The sequence below is a fragment of the Amia ocellicauda genome, chromosome 7 (genome assembly GCF_036373705.1).
Source record: "Amia ocellicauda isolate fAmiCal2 chromosome 7, fAmiCal2.hap1, whole genome shotgun sequence".
NCBI classification, from domain to species: domain Eukaryota; kingdom Metazoa; phylum Chordata; class Actinopteri; order Amiiformes; family Amiidae; genus Amia; species Amia ocellicauda.
In genome coordinates, this window is record NC_089856.1 from 49,274,300 (window position 1) to 49,295,870 (window position 21,571).

At 49.6% G+C, this 21,571-nt stretch overlaps 1 protein-coding gene and 1 non-coding gene across 3 annotated transcripts; both read right to left on the minus strand.

Moving 5' to 3' along the window:
- Window positions 1-525: 525 nt before the first annotated feature.
- Window positions 526-597, minus strand: trnae-uuc (transfer RNA glutamic acid (anticodon UUC)). The gene has a single exon. It is a non-coding gene; the product is annotated as a tRNA-Glu (tRNA).
- A 765-nt stretch (window positions 598-1,362) lies between these two features.
- g6pd (glucose-6-phosphate dehydrogenase) lies at window positions 1,363-21,274 on the minus strand. 2 transcript variants are annotated; one of them, XM_066710182.1, is made up of 13 exons: window positions 21,168-21,274; window positions 20,263-20,396; window positions 15,585-15,622; window positions 15,300-15,408; window positions 14,983-15,200; window positions 11,944-12,102; window positions 11,692-11,817; window positions 11,021-11,114; window positions 10,526-10,712; window positions 10,205-10,440; window positions 9,392-9,468; window positions 8,904-8,996; window positions 1,363-2,686 (listed from the first exon to the last, which is right to left on the minus strand). In XM_066710182.1, exons 1-13 carry the CDS (start codon window positions 21,187-21,189, stop codon window positions 2,596-2,598), a joined length of 1,584 nt encoding a protein of 527 aa, XP_066566279.1. In that variant the 5' UTR covers window positions 21,190-21,274; the 3' UTR covers window positions 1,363-2,595. The 2 variants fall into 2 exon arrangements, with proteins under 2 accessions (XP_066566279.1, XP_066566280.1); XM_066710183.1 differs by lacking the exons at window positions 20,263-20,396; window positions 21,168-21,274 and adding an exon at window positions 15,893-16,029.
- Between the last annotated feature and the right edge of the window lie 297 nt (window positions 21,275-21,571).

The following is a 21,571-nucleotide window of genomic DNA, read 5'->3' on the forward strand; positions in this document are numbered from 1 at the left end:
TTTAATCCAGGGGGTTCACAAATTAAATATACATATTACACACGACCGAAGTCATAAAAAACAAGCAGTATATCTTTATATAACAGGGAGTCATTACATAAATGTTGTTTAATAAATAGATGCAATGTGGTTCCAGCTACAGAATGAAGTTTGTCTCAATGTCAGCCTTCATCTTTTAAAGTAGCTTTTGGATGCGTAATACCTATGACGTCATCTGGAAGATACGCCCTCATTTTGTTTACAATAAGGTATGGCAGTGGTGCGGTCCACTCCGCTGTGAAGTCACTGTGGTCCCAGTGACGCCACTGGGAGCTGCGCGCTGTGCGACAGGCTGTGTACCCACTGTGTGCTACATGTGTGCCCTTTGTAAAGCACGTTGTTTCTTGCACTGTTATTGAGATTGTTGTATGGTTTCAGACACCTTTATTATAAATTGTAACAGTTATACAATAAGAATACAATATAAACAATACATATTATTCAATCATTATTATAACAATAATAGATATAAAAAATATGCCTTATTTCCCATACCGGGAGTCGAACCCGGGCCGCCTGGGTGAAAACCAGGAATCCTAACCGCTAGACCATATGGGAAGTGCCGAGAACAGCGCGGCCCTGCAGGGCAGGCATGGTGGTGCCCCTACCGGACTCCGGAAATGACGGCATTTCTTTTTCCTGCCGTAATGTCTGGTGAGAGGCGTTTCGTTTGTCAACACTTTCCGATTTACGGCAGTTCGTCGCACATGCGCGCACTACAGCGGACAGTCCTCGGGCAGAAACTCGGCTTTGCGATTTGGTCATCGAATGATCAAGAAGCTAATTATTATCAATACAATATTATATTTTAGTAGTAGTTTCAGCATTAGAATATTAGTTATAAATAATAATAGCCACTATAATAAAAAGCAACACTTTCCTTTTATTATGTAATAAAGAAACCTATATAGTGCAACTTAAACCTATAATAATAATAATACTTATTATTATCATCTATATAGGCAACTACGTATGAGGTGATGCCGCCCGGGGCCTCCTCAGCCCTACAGCCGCCCGAGTTCCCGCTGCACACCGCGCAACTGCAGCCGCTCTTATGTATTATTATTATTATTATTTCTTGGCAACACTTACAACATAAGTGCAAAACAAAGTGCAAGAATACAGTTAAGTAAAAGGTATCAATCATTCAATTCAAAATTCAATTATCTAATGAGTATTAACAGGCTTACCTCTAGATTAATATTGCTTAAATATGGATTTATTAATCAGGTCGACTACCATAAAACAATGTCTGACTATTGTAGTTTTCATAAACTATCGGTTATTATAACCCTCGTTATAAACACAGGCTCACACAAAAGCTGAAGCAGAAAACATGTTTATTGAGTATCAAGACAAGTCATTATAAATTCAATTTTGTTCCCAAAAAGAGAAACCACCCAACAACCCCAGGGAACATGCCCGAGAGACGGAGCACTGGAGGCCAGTCTCCACAGCGCTCGGCTGCTCACTGAATTCTGGGCTGGAAGAAAAACAGCTTGGTCCAATTATGAGTCATGAGTTCAAACAGATCATTAAGAGGCGCAATGATGAGGAATGCTGAGCGGGGAGGGGGGCAGTCTGACACTGAACCAGCACCGCTCAGAAACAGCCGGGCCACTCTCACTCTCTCACAGCAGCACCGGGACCGGTAGACCGACAGACACCCACTTGGGTGCCGAGTGGGGACCGGGCACAGCCAGCCAGCACCTCCACAGTGACAGAGTTGCTCTAGAACCACTGGCTGGAGTCTCAACCCCTCACAGAGTCAGAGAGAGAGAGGGAGAGAGAGAGGGAGAGAGGGGGAGAGAGGGAGAGCGCACACTGTACTTTTAAAGCTGAGCGGTTTTAACTGAAGATTAGAAAACCTGCCACAGGTCAGTCGGTGGCTTTATTGCTCCGGTTATCCATTTCTGCACATTATATACAAAAAGCAAAGAAACAAATGAAAACCCACTTTTAAAAGTAACTTCAGTGTGAATTTGGAATGACCCGGGGAGTACAAGCCAGTGTGGCCCTGCATACTGCACTGCACTGTTCCATACTGTAGTATACCACACCGCACAATATTGTACTATACTACACTGCAAGCACACGCAGTCAGTGGCCAGTGCAGGCTGATGTCAAGGCTCCAGGCTGGATTCAGAGTGACCAGTCCTCCAGGACACTGCCTGTCCGGGTTAGTGGGTCAGTTGTCGCACACCAGTGCAGGGGGTTATCAAAGCATTACCGAGTCATACTGTCATTTATTGCTCTGTCATATTGTAACTCACAGTACTACAGTGCACTGTGGTATACTGTGCTCTAGTATAATGGAATACACTGGACTGCAGTAAACTGCACCACACCATACTGTATTATACTATAGTATACTGCACTGCACTCATTTGTACTGAAAACTGCAGTGCAGTTCAGTACAAATGAGTGCAGTGTTTGGGTCCCAGTCGCTGGACTGCCAGAGCAAGAGCCCAAGAGTCCAGCAGCACGGAGGCTGGGACTGAGGTCTCTCTCTCTCTCTCTCACTCCCTCCCTCCTCAGTCCCAGGTGGCCGCGCTCTCACAGTCGGTGGGGGTTCACCCATTTGTAAGTGCCTTCATAGCGGAACCCCACCTTCTTCAGCAGCTCATCTGCCTCCACCGGCCCCCGGCTGCGAGACAGAGACAGAGAAAGATATTGCTCACCGAGTGTTGCAGTGTGTTGCTCAGTGAGTATTGTGGTGTGTTGCAGTGCGTTGCTCAGTGAGTGTTGTGGTGTGTTGCTGTGTTGCGGTGCGTTGCTGTGTGTTGCTCAGTGAGTGTTGTGGTGTGTTGCGGTGCGTTGTGGTGTGTTGCTCAGTGAGTGTTGTGGTGTGTTGCGGTGCATTACGGTTTGTTACAGTGTGTTGGTCAGTGAGTGTTGCGGTGTGTTGCTCAGTGAGTGTTGTGTGTTGCAGTGCATTGCGGTGTGTTGCTCAGTGAATGTTGTGGTGTGTTGCGGTGTGTTGCTCAGTAAGTGTTGTGGTGTGTTGCAGTGTGTTGTGGTGTGTTGTGGTGCATTGTGGTGTGTTTCTCAGTAAGTGTTGCAGTGTGTTGCTCAGTGAGTGTTGTGCTGTGTTGCTGTGTTGTGGTGTATTGCGGTGTGTTGCTCAGTGAGTGTTGTGCTGTGTTGCTGTGCGTTGCTGTGTGTTGCTCAGTGAGTTGTGGTGTGTTGCGGTGCGTTGTGGTGTGTTGTTCAGTGAGTGTTGTGGTGTGTTGCTGTGTTGCGGTGTGTTGCAGTGTGTTGCTCAGTGAGTATTGTGGTGTGTTGCAGTGTGTTGCTCAGTGAGTGTTGTGGTGTATTGCGGTGTGTTGCTCAGTGAGTGTTGTGCTGTGTTGCTGTGTTGCGGTGCGTTGCGGTGTGTTGCGGTGTGATGCAGTGTGTTGCTCAGTCAGTATTGTGGTGTGTTGCAGTGTGTTGCTCAGTGAGTGTTGTGGTGTGTTGCGGTGCATTACGGTTTGTTACAGTGTGTTGGTCAGTGAGTGTTGTTGTGTGTTGCAGTGCATTGCGGTGTGTTGCTCAGTGAATGTTGTGGTGTGTTGCGGTGTGTTGCTCAGTAAGTGTTGCAGTGTGTTGCTCAGTGAGTGTTGTGGTGTGTTGCTCAGTGAGCGTTGCGGTGTGTTGCGTTGTGTTGTTCAGTGAGTGTTGTGGTGTGTTGCTCAGTGAGTGTTGTGGTGTGTTGTGGTGCATTGCGGTGTGTTGCGGTGTGTTGCTCAGTGAGTGTTGTGGTGTGTTGCGGTGCATTGCGAATTGTTGTGGTGTGTTGCTAAGTGAGCGTTGTGGTGTGTTGCTGTGTTGCGGTGTGTTGTAGTGTGTTGTGGTGTGTTGCGGTGCGTTGCGGTGTGTTGCTCAGTGAGTGTTGTGGTGTGTTGCGGTGCATTGTGGTGCATTGCGGTGCGTTGCGGTGTGTTGCTCAGTGAGTGTTGTGGTGTGTTGTGGTGCATTGCGAATTGTTGCAGTGCGTTGTGGTGCGTTGCTCAGTAAGTGTTGTGGTGTGTTGCGGTATGTTGTGGTGCCTTGCGGTGTGTTGCTTAGCGAGTGTTGTGCTGTGTTGGTGCATTGTGATGTGTTGCTCAGTGAGTGTTGTGGTGTTTTGCGGTGCGTTGTGGTGTGTTGCTCAGCGAGTGTTGGCTGTGTTGGTGCATTGTGGTGTGTTGCTCAGCGAGTGTTGTGGTGTGTTGCGGTGCGTTGTGGTGTGTTGCTCAGCGAGTGTTGGCTGTGTTAGTGCATTGTGGTGTGTTGCTCAGTGAGTGTTGTGGTGTGTTGCGGTGTGTTGTGGTGCCTTGCGGTGTGTTGCTCAGCGAGTGTTGTGGTGTGTTGCGGTGCATTGTGGTGTGTTGCTCAGTGAGTGTTGTGGTGTGTTGCGGTGTGTTGTGGTGCCTTGCGGTGTGTTGCTCAGCGAGTGTTGGCTGTGTTGGTGCATTGTGGTGTGTTGCTCAGTGAGTGCTGTGGTGTGTTGCAGTGCATTGCGGTTTGTTACAGTGTGTTGGTCAGTGAGTGTTGTGGTGTGTTGCGGTGCGTTGTGGTGTGTTGCTCAGCGAGTGTTGGCTGTGTTAGTGCATTGTGGTGTGTTGCTCAGTGAGTGTTGTGGTGTGTTGCGGTGTGTTGTGGTGCCTTGCGGTGTGTTGCTCAGCGAGTGTTGGCTGTGTTGGTGCATTGTGGTGTGTTGCTCAGTGAGTGTTGTGGTGTGTTGCGGTGTGTTGTGGTGTGTTGCTCAGCGAGTGTTGGCTGTGTTAGTGCATTGTGGTGTGTTGCTCAGTGAGTGTTGTGGTGTGTTGCGGTGTGTTGTGGTGCCTTGCGGTGTGTTGCTCAGCGAGTGTTGTGGTGTGTTGCGGTGCATTGTGGTGTGTTGCTCAGTGAGTGTTGTGGTGTGTTGCGGTGTGTTGTGGTGCCTTGCGGCGTGTTGCTCAGCGAGTGTTGGCTGTGTTGGTGCATTGTGGTGTGTTGCTCAGTGAGTGCTGTGGTGTGTTGCAGTGCATTGCGGTTTGTTACAGTGTGTTGGTCAGTGAGTGTTGTGGTGTGTTGCAGTGTGTTGCTCAGTGAGTGTTGTGGTGTGTTGCAGTGTGTTGCTCAGTGAGCGTTGTGGTGTGTTGTGGTGCACTGCAGTGTGTTGCTCAGTGAGCGTTGTGGTGTGTTGCGGTGTGGTGCTCAGTGAGTGTTGTGGTGTGTTGCGGTGTGTTGCTCAGTGAGTGTTGTGGTGTGTTGCGGATTGTTGCGGTGTGTTGCTCAGTGAGTGTTGTGGTGTGTTGCAGATTGTTGCGGTGTGTTGCTCAGTGACTTATGGTGGTGCATTGCAGTGTGTTGCAGTGTGTTGCTCAGTGAGCGTTGTGGTGTGTTGTGGTGCACTGCAGTGTGTTGCTCAGTGAGCGTTGTGGTGTGTTGCTCAGTGAGTGTTGTGGTGTGTTGTGGTGCATTGTGGTGTGTTGCTCAGTGAGTGTTGTGGTGTGTTGTGGTGCATTGCGGATTGTTGTGGTGTGTTGCTGTGTGTTGCTCAGTAAGTGTTGTGGTGTGTTGCTCAGTTAGTGTTGTGGTGTGTTGCGGTGTGTTGCTCAGTGAGTGTTGTGGTGTGTTGCGGTGTGTTGCAGTGTGTTGCTCAGTGAGTATTGTGGTGTGTTGCAGTGTGTTGCTCAGTGAGTGTTGTGGTGTATTGCGGTGTGTTGCTCAGTGAGTGTTGTGCTGTGTTGCGGTGCGTTGCTGTGTGTTGCTCAGTGAGTGTTGTGGTGTGTTGCAGTGCGTTGTGGTGTGTTGCTCAGTAAGTGTTGTGGTGTGTTGCAGTGTGTTGTGGTGTGTTGTTCAGTGAGTGTTGTGGTGTGTTGCAGTGCGTTGTGGTGTGTTGCTCAGTAAGTGTTGTGGTGTGTTGCAGTGTGTTGTGGTGTGTTGCTCAGTGAGTGTTGTGGTGTATTGCTGTGCATTACGGTTTGTTGTGGTGTGTTGCTGTGTGTTGCTCAGTAAGTGTTGTGGTGTGTTGCAGTGTGTTGTGGTGCATTGTGGTGTGTTGCTCAGTGAGTGTTGTGGTGTGTTGCGGTGTGTTGCTCGGTGAGCGTTGTGGTGTGTTGCTGTGTTGCGGTGCGTTGCGGTGTGTTGCTCAGTGAATGTTGTGGTGTGTTGCTCAGTGAGTGTTGTGGTGTGTTGCTCAGTGAGTGTTGTGGTGTGTTGTGGTGCATTGCGGTGCAGTGTGTTGCTCAGTGAGTGTTGTGGTGTATTGCGGTGTGTTGCTCAGTGAGTGTTGTGCTGTGTTGCGGTGCGTTGCGGTGTGTTGCTCAGTGAATGTTGTGTGTTGCGGTGCGTTGCCCAGTGAGTGTTGTGGTGTGTTGCGGTGCGTTGCCCAGTGAGTGTTGTGGTGTGTTGCGGTGTGTTGCTCAGTGAGTGTTGTGGTGTGTTGCGGTGTTTGCTCAGTGAGTGTTGTGGTGTGTTGCAGTGTGTTGCTCAGTGAGTGTTGTGGTGTGTTGCGGATTGTTGCGGTGTGTTGCCCAGTGAGTGTTGCGGTGTGTTGCTCAGTGAGTTATGGTGGTGCATTGCAGTGTGTTGCAGTGTGTTGCTCAGTGAGCGTTGTGGTGTGTTGGTGTGTTGCTCAGTGAGCGTTGTGGTGTGTTGGTGTGTTGCGGATTGTTGCGGTGTGTTGCTCAGTGAGTGTTGTGGTGTGTTGTGGTGCATTGTGGTGTGTTGCTCAGTGAGTGTTGTGGTGTGTTGTGGTGCATTGCGGATTGTTGTGGTGTGTTGCTGTGTGTTGCTCAGTAAGTGTTGTGGTGTGTTGCTCAGTTAGTGTTGTGGTGTGTTGCGGTGTGTTGCTCAGTGAGTGTTGTGGTGTGTTGCGGTGTGTTGCAGTGTGTTGCTCAGTGAGTATTGTGGTGTGTTGCAGTGTGTTGCTCAGTGAGTGTTGTGGTGTATTGCGGTGTGTTGCTCAGTGAGTGTTGTGCTGTGTTGCGGTGCGTTGCTGTGTGTTGCTCAGTGAGTGTTGTGGTGTGTTGCAGTGCGTTGTGGTGTGTTGCTCAGTAAGTGTTGTGGTGTGTTGCAGTGTGTTGTGGTGTGTTGTTCAGTGAGTGTTGTGGTGTGTTGCGGTGCGTTGTGGTGTGTTGCTCAGTAAGTGTTGTGGTGTGTTGCAGTGTGTTGTGGTGTGTTGCTCAGTGAGTGTTGTGGTGTATTGCTGTGCATTACGGTTTGTTGTGGTGTGTTGCTGTGTGTTGCTCAGTAAGTGTTGTGGTGTGTTGCAGTGTGTTGTGGTGCATTGTGGTGTGTTGCGGTGTGTTGCTCGGTGAGCGTTGTGGTGTGTTGCTGTGTTGCGGTGCGTTGCGGTGTGTTGCTCAGTGAATGTTGTGGTGTGTTGCTCAGTGAGTGTTGTGGTGTGTTGCTCAGTGAGTGTTGTGGTGTGTTGTGGTGCATTGCGGTGCAGTGTGTTGCTCAGTGAGTGTTGTGGTGTATTGCGGTGTGTTGCTCAGTGAGTGTTGTGCTGTGTTGCGGTGCGTTGCGGTGTGTTGCTCAGTGAATGTTGTGTGTTGCGGTGCGTTGCCCAGTGAGTGTTGTGGTGTGTTGCGGTGCGTTGCCCAGTGAGTGTTGTGGTGTGTTGCGGTGTGTTGCTCAGTGAGTGTTGTGGTGTGTTGCGGTGTTTGCTCAGTGAGTGTTGTGGTGTGTTGCAGTGTGTTGCTCAGTGAGTGTTGTGGTGTGTTGCGGATTGTTGCGGTGTGTTGCCCAGTGAGTGTTGCGGTGTGTTGCTCAGTGAGTTATGGTGGTGCATTGCAGTGTGTTGCAGTGTGTTGCTCAGTGAGCGTTGTGGTGTGTTGGTGTGTTGCTCAGTGAGCGTTGTGGTGTGTTGGTGTGTTGCGGATTGTTGCGGTGTGTTGCTCAGTGAGTGTTGTGGTGTGTTGTGGTACATTGCGGATTGTTGTGGTGTGTTGCTGTGTGTTGCTCAGTAAGTGTTGTGGTGTGTTGCAGTGTGTTGTGGTGCATTGTGGTGTGTTGCTCAGTGAGTGTTGTGGTGTGTTGCGGTGTGTTGCTCGGTGAGCGTTGTGGTGTGTTGCTGTGTTGCGGTGCGTTGCGGTGTGTTGCTCAGTGAATGTTGTGGTGTGTTGCTCAGTGAGTGTTGTGGTGTGTTGCTCAGTGAGTGTTGTGGTGTGTTGCTCAGTGAGTGTTGTGGTGTGTTGTGGTGCATTGCGGTGCAGTGTGTTGCTCAGTGAGTGTTGTGGTGTATTGCGGTGTGTTGCTCAGTGAGTGTTGTGCTGTGTTGCGGTGCGTTGCGGTGTGTTGCTAAGTGAGCGTTGTGGTGTGTTGCTGTGTTGCGGTGTGTTGTGGTGTGTTGGTGTGTTGCTCAGTGAGTGTTGTGGTGTGTTGTAGTGCATTGTGGTGTGTTGCTCAGTGAGTGTTGTGGTGTGTTGTGGTGCATTGCGAATTGTTGCGGTGTGTTGCGGTATGTTGTGGTGCCTTGCAGTGTGTTGCTTAGCGAGTGTTGTGCTGTGTTGCGGTGCATTGTGGTGTGTTGCTCATTGAGTGTTGTGGTGTGTTGCGGTGTGTTGTGGTGTGTTGCGGTGTGTTGTGGTGCCTTGCGGTGTGTTGCTCAGCGAGTGTTGTGGTGTGTTGCGGTGTGTTGCTCAGTGAGTGTTGTGGTGTGGTGCGGTGTGTTGCTCAGTGAGTTTTGTGGTGCTTTGCAGTGTGTTGCAGTGTGTTGCTCAGTGAGCGTTGTGGTGTGTTGGTGTGTTGCGGATTGTTGCGGTGTGTTGCTCAGTGAGCATTGTGGTGTGTTATGGTGCATTGCGGATTGTGGCGGTGCGTTGCAGTGTGTTGCTCAGCGAGTGTTGCGGTGTGTTGCTCAGCGAGTGTTGCGGTGTTTTGTGGTGTGTTTGGTGCATTGCTCTGACCTGCCGTAGGTGTAGGGCAGCGGCTGCGTTTTCTCGGCCTCGATCTGGTGCAGCAGAGGAGTGAAGATCCGCCAAGCCTCCCTGAGCTCATCACTGAGAGAGAGAGAGAAAGAAAGAAAGAGTACGGTTAATATTTATTCACTCAAATATAGTGTCAACACACACGGTCAACAACACAAGTCTCACGCTGATGACTTATGCATGATGACTGACGTGAGATTGGTCTGCCAGCTGTTTCAGTCCAGATGTGCTGCTGCTGCAGAACTGCAGTCTGTCCACCAGGGGGCAGAGTTACACCAGAACAGGAGACCCAAACTGAACCCTGCACTCCCTCTCTTTATCTCGCCCATGCACACTCTCTCCCTCCTAAACCCCCCCCTTTCTGTGTACACGGGTGGTGGCGACGGCTGCAGCGACAGGAAGAGAAACCAGATGTGATCAGAGGAGTCACTGGCTCTGGTGTGTGCGTGTGTGTGTGTGTGTCTGACCTGCGGACAAAGTGCATCTGACTTCCGCAGAACACGTCCAGAATCAGACGCTCATAGGCATCAGGCAACTTCACATCCTGAGGGGGAGAGAGTGAGAGGGAGCGAGAAAGTCAGAGTCAGATTGGCTTCCTCCCAAAACACCACACATCTGACCATAGTTACACCCTACACACCCTAATAAACAAACATTTCCATCAAAGTAATAAAGGAAAAATATTCACCTGCTTTACAGATTTTAAAAAGGCATTCGATTAAAATGGTGTGGGGGGTAAAGTCTATGACATCATAAAATTGATATAATCAGAAAATAAATGTTATTTTATTGCCAATCTTTACTCCACAATTGTTCTCTCGGGGCAGGGAGTGAGGCAGGGCTGCAGTCTGAGCCCAACACTGTTCAACATCTGCATCGATGAGTTGCCACAGTGTTGTGCAGTCGGACACCCCCGGCCTCCCCCTGATGACCTGGTGCTGCCGTCGCCCACAGAGCAGGGCCAGCAGCACCGGGTCCTGCTGGAGCAGAACTGTCCGACCCTGACAGTCAAGACCAGACCTGGGCCTGCCCATCCGCGCCTCAGGGAGCTTTAACCAGCCAGTGAACATACTGAAGGTAAAGCATGCTGGGCTTTTTAAGCCATAAAGAGGAGGCTCTATAATATTCATTATTAATATTCACTCCCATCACAATTCTCCCGCTAATGTGTTTCCAACTGTCACAGCCCGAGGGACAGCGTGTGGACAGAGGGAGAGAGGGTCACTTCTAGCAATAAGACGTCTCTGGCTGGCGGAGCCCCACGCCCGCAGGCTGCGCACCTTGTAGCGGCTGTGGTAGGTGAGGTCCAGCTCGGCCTCCTCTGGCTGCATCGACATGCCTGGCTTCTTGGTCATCATCTTGGCGTAGACGGCCTCGTCGGGCTGGACGCGCACCACCAGCTCGTTGCGCTTGCAGTGGGAGGAAAAGATGTCCCCCGGGACGTCCCGGAACTGCAGCCGCACCTCGGCCTTGCGCTCGTTCAGAGCCTTCCCGCAGCGCAGCACGAACGGCACGCCTGAGCACGGGGGGGGGGGGTGGTTGGGGAGGTCAGTGCATTGCAAGACACGGGCATGGACAGAGACCGACTGACACTGACTCACCATCCCAGCGCTCGTTCTGCACGTACAGCACCGCGGCGGCGAAGGTGGGGGTGCTGGAGTCGGGGGGCACGGTTTCATCATCAAGGTACCCGAGCCGGGCTTCACCCTCCCCGTTCGGCTCGCCCACATACTGACCCAGAACAACGTTGTCCAGAGAGAGGGGCTGAACACTCTTCAACACCTTGACCTGCACACAGAGACAACAGTGTGCCAGTGCATGTGCGTGTACAGTGTGTATGTGTGTGTGTGTTTGTACAGTGTGTGCGTGTACAGTGTGCGCGTACAGTGCGTGTGTGAGTGTGAGTGTGTACAGTGTGTTTGTAGTGTGCGTTTGTACAGTGTGTACAGTGTGTAGTGTGCGTTTGTACAGTGTGTGTGTGTTTGTATTGTGTGCGTGCGTGTTTGTACTGTGTGTGCGTACAGTGTGTGTGCAAGTGTGTACAGTGTGTTTGTAGTGTGTGCGTTTGTACACTGCGTGTGTTTGTACAGTTGTACCTTCTCGTCTCTGACATCATCAGAGCTGGTGGATGCCGGCTTCTCCATAGCAACCAGACTGAGCATCTGAAGCAGATGATTCTGCATCACATCCCTGAGAGAGGGAGGGAGGGAGAGAGATGAGAGTAATGGCAGTGCTCTCTGGCCCTGAAGAAGGCAGAGTATCTGCTCAGTGTCAGAAACACAAAACACAGCAAGATCCTGACCAAGTACCGGCTCAGTGACCACAGCCTGGCCAGAGAAACAGGCCGGACCTGGACCACCAAAGACAAAGGGCTGTGCGTCACTGAGACCCGGGAGAGGTGGAGACAGAGCTGCACTTCCTGCTGTCCTGCCCTAAATATGATAAAAGCAGGGAGACCAACTTCACACAATAAAAAAACAAAACAGAAACAAAACCTGAATTCAGTCTGCTCCCCGTCCTGCTGGGAGCGGAAGAGCGACTGTGGCATCGCAGCCCAGTACGTGTCCCCTGCCACAGCCCGGGGGACTCCACTGAACACCCATCCTCGCACTGCTTGTGTTCAGTGTCACAGCCTTTTGTGTTGTCATGATTGGCAACACTGGTTTTGATTTCATTTCCTATTAATACGGTCATTAATATATATTTATTAGCTTCGGTGAAACATCCCATGTCATGCCAACGAAGCACATTTGATTTTGAGAGGTACCGGATGATGCCGAACTCGTTGAAGTACCCGCCCCGGCCCTGCGTCCCGAAAGGCTCCTTGAAGGTCAGAACCACACAGGCTACACTGTCCCGGGTCCAGATCGGCCCGAAGATCCTGTTCCCAAATCTGCGGGGGAAAGAGAAAGGCTTTTCCCTCAGATATGTGTTGTTGTTGCACTATCAAGTTTAATAGCTTGTCTTTTTAAAGATTTGCCAAAACCAGAAAAGAACACGCACACGCACACGCACTGACCGGAGCACCATGAGGTTCTGCACCATCTCCTTGCCCAGGTAGTGGTCAATGCGATAGATCTGGTCCTCAGTGAACAGGGTGGACAGGTGCTGAGACAGGCGGTCCGAGCTCTCCAAGTCCTTCCCAAAGGGCTTCTCCACAATCACCCGATTCCAGCCCCTGAGAGAGAGAGAGAGCAGTCACTGAAATGATGAGCTCCTAAATAAATTAAAATATATATTGTTGATTTTTAGTATATTATTCCATCAAGAAACAATACAGATAAATGAGGTAATAATACTAAAGAAAAATAAATCATAGGTGAAATATTACGAAAACATTTTAAAAAAAATAAGAAAAGACATCCCGAAGACAAGAATCAGAAGCATAAAGCAAGGAAAGGAAACTAAATTAGAAGGAAGAAAGAAAACTACTAAAGGTAAAGGTAAATCATCAATTACTCTTAATATAATATATAATATTACCGCTGCCCCGACCACCCCAACCACCACTGCTGCCCCCCCTGACCACCCCAACCACCACTGCTGCCCCCCCCCGACCACCCCAACCACCACTGCTGCCCCCCCCCCCGACCACCGCCCAGATCACCCCGACCACCTTTATAAAACCTTTATAAAGATATCCAACAAAATGATCTGACACAAACAAATTCAAACCAGGGAAAAACTGAAATTGATTAAAATAATCAAAACCCAATTGACGCTCCAATCACCCTACAGGAATTATCTAAAAAGCTCCAGGCACTTCCACCCAGAAAAGCCTGCGGCCCAGACAGCATCAGCACTGAGATGCTCAAACACAGCAGCGCACAACTGCAGGAGGCTGAGCTTAAATTGTTCAACATGGTCCTCAGTACTGGTCACTTCCCTGACATCTGGAACCAGGGGCTGATCACCCCAATCTATAAGAGTGGAGACAAATTCGACCCCAACGTCTGTGTGAGCAGTAACCTGGGGAAGGTGTTCTGCAGTATCATCAACGCCCAGATACTGGCCTTCCTTACCACACAGTGTCCTGAGTCATAGTCAGATTGGCTTCCTACCAATTCACCACACTACTGATTATATCTACACCCTACACACCCTCATAGACAAACACGTCCACCAAAATGTAAAGGCAAAATCATTGCCGGTTTCATTGATTTCAAAAAGGCATTCAATTCCATTTGGCACGAGGGACTTTATTACAGAATTCTTCAGTGGTGTCGGGGGTAAAGTCTATGAAATTATAAAATCAATGTACGCAGAAAACAAATGTGCAGTAAAAATTGGCAACAAAAGAACAGAGTTCTTCACTCAGGCGCGTGGGGTACGGCAGGGCTGCAGTCTGAGCCCAACACTGTTCAACATCTACAACAATGAGTTGGCAACAGTGTTGGGACAGTCTGATGCCCCTGGCCTCACCCTAAATGACACAGAAGTCAACTTCTTGCTCTACAGATGACCTGGTCCTGCTGTCGCCCACAGAGCAGGGTCTTCAGCAAAACCTGGCACCGCTAGAGCAGTACTGTCAGTCCTGGGCCCTGGCAGTAAACATGAAGAAGACAAAGATCATGATCTTCCAAAAAAAGGCCAGACCTCAGGGAAACAAATACCACTTCACGCTAGGCAACATTACCCTAGAACACACCTCACACTACACTTACCTGGGCCTGACTGTTAGTGCGTCAGGGGCTTTAACCTGGCAGTGAAGGCACTCAAAGACAAAGCAAGAAGAGCTTTCTACGCAATCAGAAGATTCTATAACATTAATATTCCAGTCAAAATCTGGTTCAAACTAATTGACAGTGTGATCCAGCCCATTGCGCTGTACGGTAGTGAAGTATGGGGTCCACTCAGTCAACAGGACTACACTAGGTGGGACAAACATCCAATAGAGACCCTGCATGCTGAATTCTATAAACACATACTGCAGGTGCACAGGAACACACCAAACCACGCATGCAGGGCAGAATTAGGCCGCTTCCCAACCCTCATTAATATAAAGAAAAGAGCACTGAAATTCTGGATGCACCTGCAGAAAAGTGAGTCAGACTCACTCCAGTACAAGGCCCTCCAAACCCAAGAGCTCAGCCCTGAAAAGAGTCCCCTGAGTCAGCTGGCCCTGAAGCTCACGGCACTGACCCCCGCTTATACTGCGAACAGAGACCAGCTTCAGGTCACTGCTTACCTGCCCCCAATCAAAGTCATCCACATTATAAAGATAACCAAACCTCCTATCTGGAACATTGGGAAAATGAAACTAAATCCCAAAGAGAACTGGATTGCTATCGGGCCCTAAACAGAGAATACACCCTGGCAGAGTATCTCTTCACTGTCAGAGATACGAAGCAGAGACGGATCCTGACCAAGTACAGGCTCAATGACCACAGCCTGGCCAGAGAGACGGGCCGACACAGGCAGAGCTGGCTGCCCAGAGAGGAGCGGCGCTGTGGACACAGAGACAGGAGAGGTCGAGACAGAGATGCACTTCCTCCTCCACTGCAGTAAACATAGCCAAATTAGGGAAATATTTTTTAATAAATTCATAAATATTACATATTTTTCAGAATCAATAAATGAAAAAAAATAGCTTTCCTCCTGGGGGAGGGACACACAGCCCCCCTGGCCGCCCAATATGTAGCCGCTGCCACAGCCTGAGGTGCTCACCGTGAAAACACACACGAGCACAGGCTGTAAACTTGTTAGCTATAAATAAAGTAAATGTACATGTATGATGATTTTATTCATAAATTATATTGTACTATTTCATTTTTTTTTTTTAACCGTAAGATATTTTATGAAAAACCCTGACTTATTTATTATTTTTCAATGTATGTATGTAATATTAACTGCTTTGTCAACACTGCAGACCTGTTTTTCATGCCAATAAAGCACCCTTGAATTTAATTGAGCTGGGAGTGAGAGAGAGAGATACTGCAGACGCACACAGGCTGCTTTCGACCCTTCACTCTGGGGGACACAGTCCGGAACCCGAGGGACACACTGAACCTGCACCGACCCAGTGCTGGGTGGGCGTGGCACGGGGGGCGGGACTCACTTGCTGCTCATGCAGGTGTGGCGGATGTTGCGTGTGACGTCCTGGTACACGCTGGGTGGCAGTGCCAGGTAGAAGAGCCGGTTGGCCGCGGCGCCGCGGGGCAGAGCTCCCAGGTGAGCGTCCAGCCGGCGGAACGACTCCTCCTCCCCATAGCGACCAGACAGGTAGGAGTTTCGCTGGAAGAACCGAGACAGCTTCTCCTGCTCCGCCTCAGAGGCCTGGGGACAGGCGGACATGCCAGGTCAGACAGACAGACAAACAGACAGAAAGACAGACCTCCCTGCCACACCGCAGCCCGTCTCTCCTCCCTCTCTGACCTTCAGGTAGGGCAGGCAATGCACGCGGATGTCGTCCACAGTCAGGTTGGAGCGAGCGAAGCCCACGAAGTGAGTGTCCTCGGGCAGCAGCCTGTCCCTGAACAACCACCTGACAAACACGGAGAAGAGCCATTACACAGAGAGTGGCAGAGGAGGGCTGCTCAGCGTGAAACAGGAAGTCCAGCTCGCCGGGCAGCTTGTTAATAATCCCTTCGCTCTCGGGCTGCTCTGCAGAAGCTTCAGAAAGGGAGGAGAGGCAGGGTATGGTCGTGCACAGATACTCACCACAGTGTGGGGTAGATCTTCTTCTTCGCCAGGTCTCCCTGTGACAGACAGACAGAGCGATTACTCAGGGTGACACAGCAGGACAAGAGAGTGGAGGCTGCAGGGCTGGAGCGTGCTCACGTCTTTGCAGACAGGCACACAAATGCCTGCACCCCCCCTCTCAGCCTCTTATATCACACAAGGGCCTCCCTGTACAGACTCGGGCAGTAAGTGCTGCAAAACTCCTCCTCCCGGCCCCATCTTCCTCTGTCCCCCCTCCTCCCACCACCCTATCTCACAGCTTCTTCCCTCCCTCCCTCCTCGCTCACCGAGCTGCCCAGCACCACCACAACATAGCCGCCCTGAGCAGAGAGATGGTCCATTGCAGAGGAGAGGTGGTCACTGCCCCTCCATCCTGCCCCACCGAGTGTGTCTCTCTCCGTCTGCGTGCGTCTCTATCTCGAGTCTCTCAGCCTGTGTGTGCGTGCATCTCTATTTCGAGTCTAGCCTGTGTGCGCACGCAGTTATCTTGAGTCTCTCAGCCCGTGCGTATGCGTGTCTCTGTCTCTCAGCGTTTGTGTGTGTGTGTGTGTGTGTGTGTGTGTCTCTCAGCGTGCGTCTGTATGTTTGAGTGTCGCTGTCTCAGTGTGTGTGTGTGTGTGTGCGTGTCTCTGTCTCTCAGCGTGTGTGGATGTGTGTGTCTCCGTCTCTCTCAGCGTGTGTGTCTCCGTCTCTCTCAGCGTGTGTGTGTGTGTCTCTGTCTCTCTCAGTGTGTGTGTGTGTGTGTGTGTGCGTCTGTCTCAAGTCTCTCAGTGTTTCGCGTTGTTTATATTGTTTGCTGCTACGTCCCGTCCCCTGAGCTCTTGTCTGCAATTATTAGCTCACAGTCTAGGATGCAGTATTAACTGTATTTTCTTGTGTAATTTTGAACATGTCTAGAATTACAGATCAAGACTGTATTGCTCTTTTATAATGCTCGTGTTTTGTAAATTGCCCTGGATAAGGGCATCTGCTAAGAATAATATTTATTTATTATTGTTATTAATAGTGTGTGCGCGTCTCTCTCTCGAGTCTCTCAATGTGTGTGACAACACTGACACACAGCTGCCAATGAACAACACAGCACTGCGCCGACAACACTAACACACAGCACTGCAAACCACCACAATGCACAATTCTAGTACTGGAAAGCAGACATAATATCAGTGCAGTTGTGTTGTTTACAAGTCTTTTTGTTTTATTAATTTTAACTAATTATATGTAAATAATTTTAGATCCAATACGTATAGAACTCGATCTTGTGAATGGATTACACTAGTGGTTGCCTTGGTTTCCTCCGAGTTGGGCACGGTTGCTTTCGGTTTCTTTGCGCCATAATTATGGAATAAATGGCAGAATTCTTTAAAACTGGAAGTGTTGGTGCCCTTAGGACAGTTTTGATTTTGTATTGCAGTAATGATAAATGCAATTACTAAGTGTGTTCGTTAATTGTATTTATTTTTAAATGTTTGTATTTTATCCGATTTTAAATGTTTATATTTTATATTTGTGATGTTGGTCTTGCAGGGCACACTTGAAAATGAGACTTCAGCCTCAGACTGGCGATATCGACACTGTAGTGTAAATAGTAACGATATCACTGCACTGATACGGAATTACTTAGTGACGTAGTTACTATACTACCCTGTCAGCTGTAGTATTAATAACGGCTATACAAGCTAAAAAAAACAGAGAAGAAACAACAAAAAACACTAAATGCTTCCTGGGAAGTGAAAAACTGCTGATCAGGACAGTTCTCTCGCACGTCGGAGAGCAGGAAACCTGACGGCCCTGCATCAGCAACTCAATTACAGCCCTGCGCCGTCACACAGCCTTGAGTGACAGCTGGTGGCTCAGCCAGGTACTGCACACCATTCCTCGAGCGCTCGCAATCCCAGGGCCGACATATTCATGTTTTTATTATGGAAAGTTAATTTCGGGACAAACAACCATAGTCAGTTTTGATGTCCCGTGAACAGAGCCACGGGTCCACACTACACGCCTCCACACTACACGCCTCCACATCAGTACAAAAGACAAGAACCACAGTGTGTCCTTCATTCAGAGACTGATGTTGTGGCCCCCCAGTGGCAGTGCGGCACAGCAGAGCTGGCACGTTGAGACAGACTGGGCAACAGTGGAGTCCTCAAAACACCTCTGACCAGCGAGTGAGTGAGTGAGTGAGTGTGTGTGTGTGTGTGTGTGTGTGTGTGTGTGTGTGTCTGTGTGTCAGGTGTTGTAATTTCCAGGGTCACATGGAACACAGAGGAACTTGGCGCCGATTGCACCAACATGGAAGAAAAATATCTTGCTTTATTGCTAATCTCGAATTAGTGAAACCAGGTTTACTTTTGATTAAAAGTGCACCACAAACATGTAAACCAGGACTAATACATCTGTGATTAATATCCCAAATCAAGATTTAGGATTAACAGTCAATTAATGCACTTGCATAACATTTAAACATTATTAAAAAAAATTGAATCGCAACGAAGTGTTACATAAAATACATTAAATGCATACATTTCTCATTTGCACAGTCATTGTGTTGCAATAGCAGTTAATGGTGTTATTTGTAGCATATTTAATGACAGTTTTCACAACACAAATTGGCCAGAACATTCTCGTGGAGTTAATGCCGATTCCGTTTAAGGTTTACGGAAGTGGTTTTAACATTGTTTTAAGTAGATTGAAAATTATAATTTTACGTTGATACCAGTTTGGGTGAGGTTAGTAAAGCGTGCGTTTCCTCATGAGAAGTCTCATCTGTCGACAGTTGTTATTTTTGAGGAGATCAAATAAGAAACTAAAACCGGCAAAATCTAATGACATAAAAATGGAAATCAAACTAAACAAACAATCATGACATCCATGACGTTACAATCGTCTCTTTCAGTCTGGATACTTGGACGAGACTGGGGGGTGAGCTCAGGGTGCTCAAGTACTTGTTTCCCTACAGACAGACAGACAGCTTTACACACAGAGTGGCAGGGGGCTGGGACACACTGATGTTGACACAGTTACTCAAAATAAGACACTTTCATCACTTATGAAATATTCGTAGGAACTGATAACCACCCCTCCCTCCTCCTCCTAATGTCACCAGATTAGTGTCCTGCTGACAATCTCCCCCAATCTCTGTCTGTGTGTTGTGTAATGGCTGGCTCAGAACTGGTGCGTGGGTGTCATTGCACCACAACGCTCTGTGTGAATGCTGTAGGGCTGCACTGGAGAATCACACTAGTGAGCTGATAAAACCAAGCGACAGCCATGTCGCAATGAGCCGAGACAGCTCACACTCCCTGTATCAGGATAACTCCTAATGCACAAAACACACACGGCTCCAAATACAGACAAAACACAAACTCACACAAAGAATACTCCAGCACAGGTCTCTGTGCAGGTCCTGGTGAGCCAGTGTGATGGGCATCATTAGTCAGGGGATAAAGACCACGCTAATCCAGACTAACGAGGACTGAAACGGGATCAATTAACCAATTAGAGCTAAACAGGAATACAGAAATTAACCGCCCTTGTAGTGGACTGTGTCCCTGCAGGACCAGGGCCGAGACCCTGCTGGACTGGACTGTGTCCCGGGATTGCCGGTGTGTCACAGTGACTCAGCTCCTCGCTCTAGCAGCTGTGGGTGTCTCCTCTCTCTCTCTCTCCTGTGTGACTGACAGTCACTCAACGGTGTCTGAAGATCACTGCACACACCTGCCTGAAATACCTGCACCGAGACACACAGAGGTGTGTACAGCAAGACTGTGGAGCCACCCCCTCCATTACCGAACTGCTCTGTACTCTGTGCACCTCTTTCCCTCTCTCTGCCACTCCCTCTCTCCCGCTCCATCTCCAGTTCTCCCCAGAGCTCTGAGTGACAGTGACTCAGCACAGTCCACCCACCAACCAGGAAACAGAGAAAAGAACTGAGCCTTTGTTATCATTCGAGAGAGAGAGAGAGAGATTGAAAGAATGGAAGGATAAAAAGTGTGTTTTGGAGCTCTACAGCAGGACTGAGTGATCCACACGGGCACACACGCACACGGCCGCACACAGACAGGCCAAGGTCTAACAGACGCACGCACGCACGCACACACACACACACGCACGCACGCACACACACACACACACACACAGAGAGAGGGATTCTGTCAGGTCCAGTGTGTCCACACTGTCTGGTTAAGACTGCCCTCTGTCTGTCCTGGTGCACCGCCCTTCAGGATGCATAGAGATGCTGCCACACTCACTCACACAGACAGACTCACTCACTCACTCAGGCTGCTCAGGAGGGACTGTTGAGCTCTAACAGAGCAGCAGGTCTGAACATGACAGGGGGATTAGAGAGTTAAAAGACTGCCTGGGCAACACTGCAGAGTAGAGACAATACTCTTGTAAAAATAATGCACTCCCAGCCGAACAACAGCGCTAACACAACACAACACACTGTGGAACAGCACAGCCCCTCCCGTTTAGTTCAGCTACACTAAAGTACACAACCTTCCCCTCAGAAGCACCGTCCAGCGCCGCACTGTAAAACCACACACTGAACAACACAGTGCTGGCTGGGATCCACGCTGGTGACTGCACCGCTGTAGACCTATTCACAGATCAGCACAGGGGTGCGGACAGGGTCACAGGTCAGAGGTCAGAGGCTCACCGAAGCACCCAGAATGATGAAGATATGCGTGTCAGACTGTCTGAACTCCTCATCCTCAAACAGTTCCCTCCGCAGCTGACCAAACACCTCGGAGCGGCTCAGAGGAACCGGCGTCGCGGCAGCACTCATCTTCTCTGTGGAGAGGATAGAGAGGGAGTGAGAGACGGGCAGGAGAGGATAGATAGGGGGATGGAGAGGATAAATCAGACTAAACTGTTTAATTTAGCACAAGGTGAGATGAGGTCAGAGCAGGACGGAGAGCTATGCGGTCATGTACTGGGGTTTCTCTGCAAGAAGAGAAACAAGCTGAGAGACAGACGGGCAGGTAGAGAGACAGGCAGCCAGAGAGACATGCAGGAAACGACGCAGAGATGATTGAACAGTTTAGCGCACGCATTATGTTCATGCACTCGTTTTCCACGGGCGAAATCAACAGCAGAGCCCGAGTGTCGCCCTGACGCGCTCCTCGGCCAGCGCGGCGGATTGACTGCTGCTCCGCGATGCCTGTAAAGCGCATCAGCTACACTGATATGTGGGATTGGATTGTAGGGCTATAATTAACCAGCCCGGCTGCGGCTCTGCTCTTGCTCGGTGTAACGGGGTTATTCTGCACGGTTTCCCTCCTGTGGAAACGCGCACCCTGCGCCTCCTGCTAATCCAACCCAAACGGCAAAACTGGAGTCTCGGCTCCACTGCGAAGAGCATCGCTACTTACTGCGGGTTCAGGGCGGACAGCGGAGCGGGTGATGGGTGATGGGTTATGCCTTGTCTCTGTCTCTGTCTCTGTCTCTCTATATCTCTCTCTCTCGCGGCTTCCCCCTTTTCACTCCACTTCCCTCTACACGGAAGCCAGTATTTAAATGGCTACGGATCGGTGCGATTTCATTGGCCACAAGCAAACTCACCAGCACTCGCCCGGCTTCCCATTTCTGGTGTTTTCAATTACGTCACCAAAACAATTCAACACTGAGGAGAAGAGGCGATTGAATTCTGAGACAGTATTATCACTGAGTCCAGCCTCCAGCCAATCAGCATAGGCAGCCGAGCCCCTGTAGCCAATTGCATCACAGAGGGCGGGCTCAGTGCTGGACGTCCGAATGACGCTTCGGGACAAGCTGCAGAGGGAGGGGCCACAGGAGATAAAGGGGACAGAATAGCTGTCGGTTCATATTTAATTAAAGCGTTCATACACGAATTACATTGTTTCATGGCTGTTTCACACCTACGTCAGATGATGCTATAATAAACATTTCATTAAAAGTACTTTAATATCATTGCATAGTGTCTAATCTCTACGTCATATAACTTT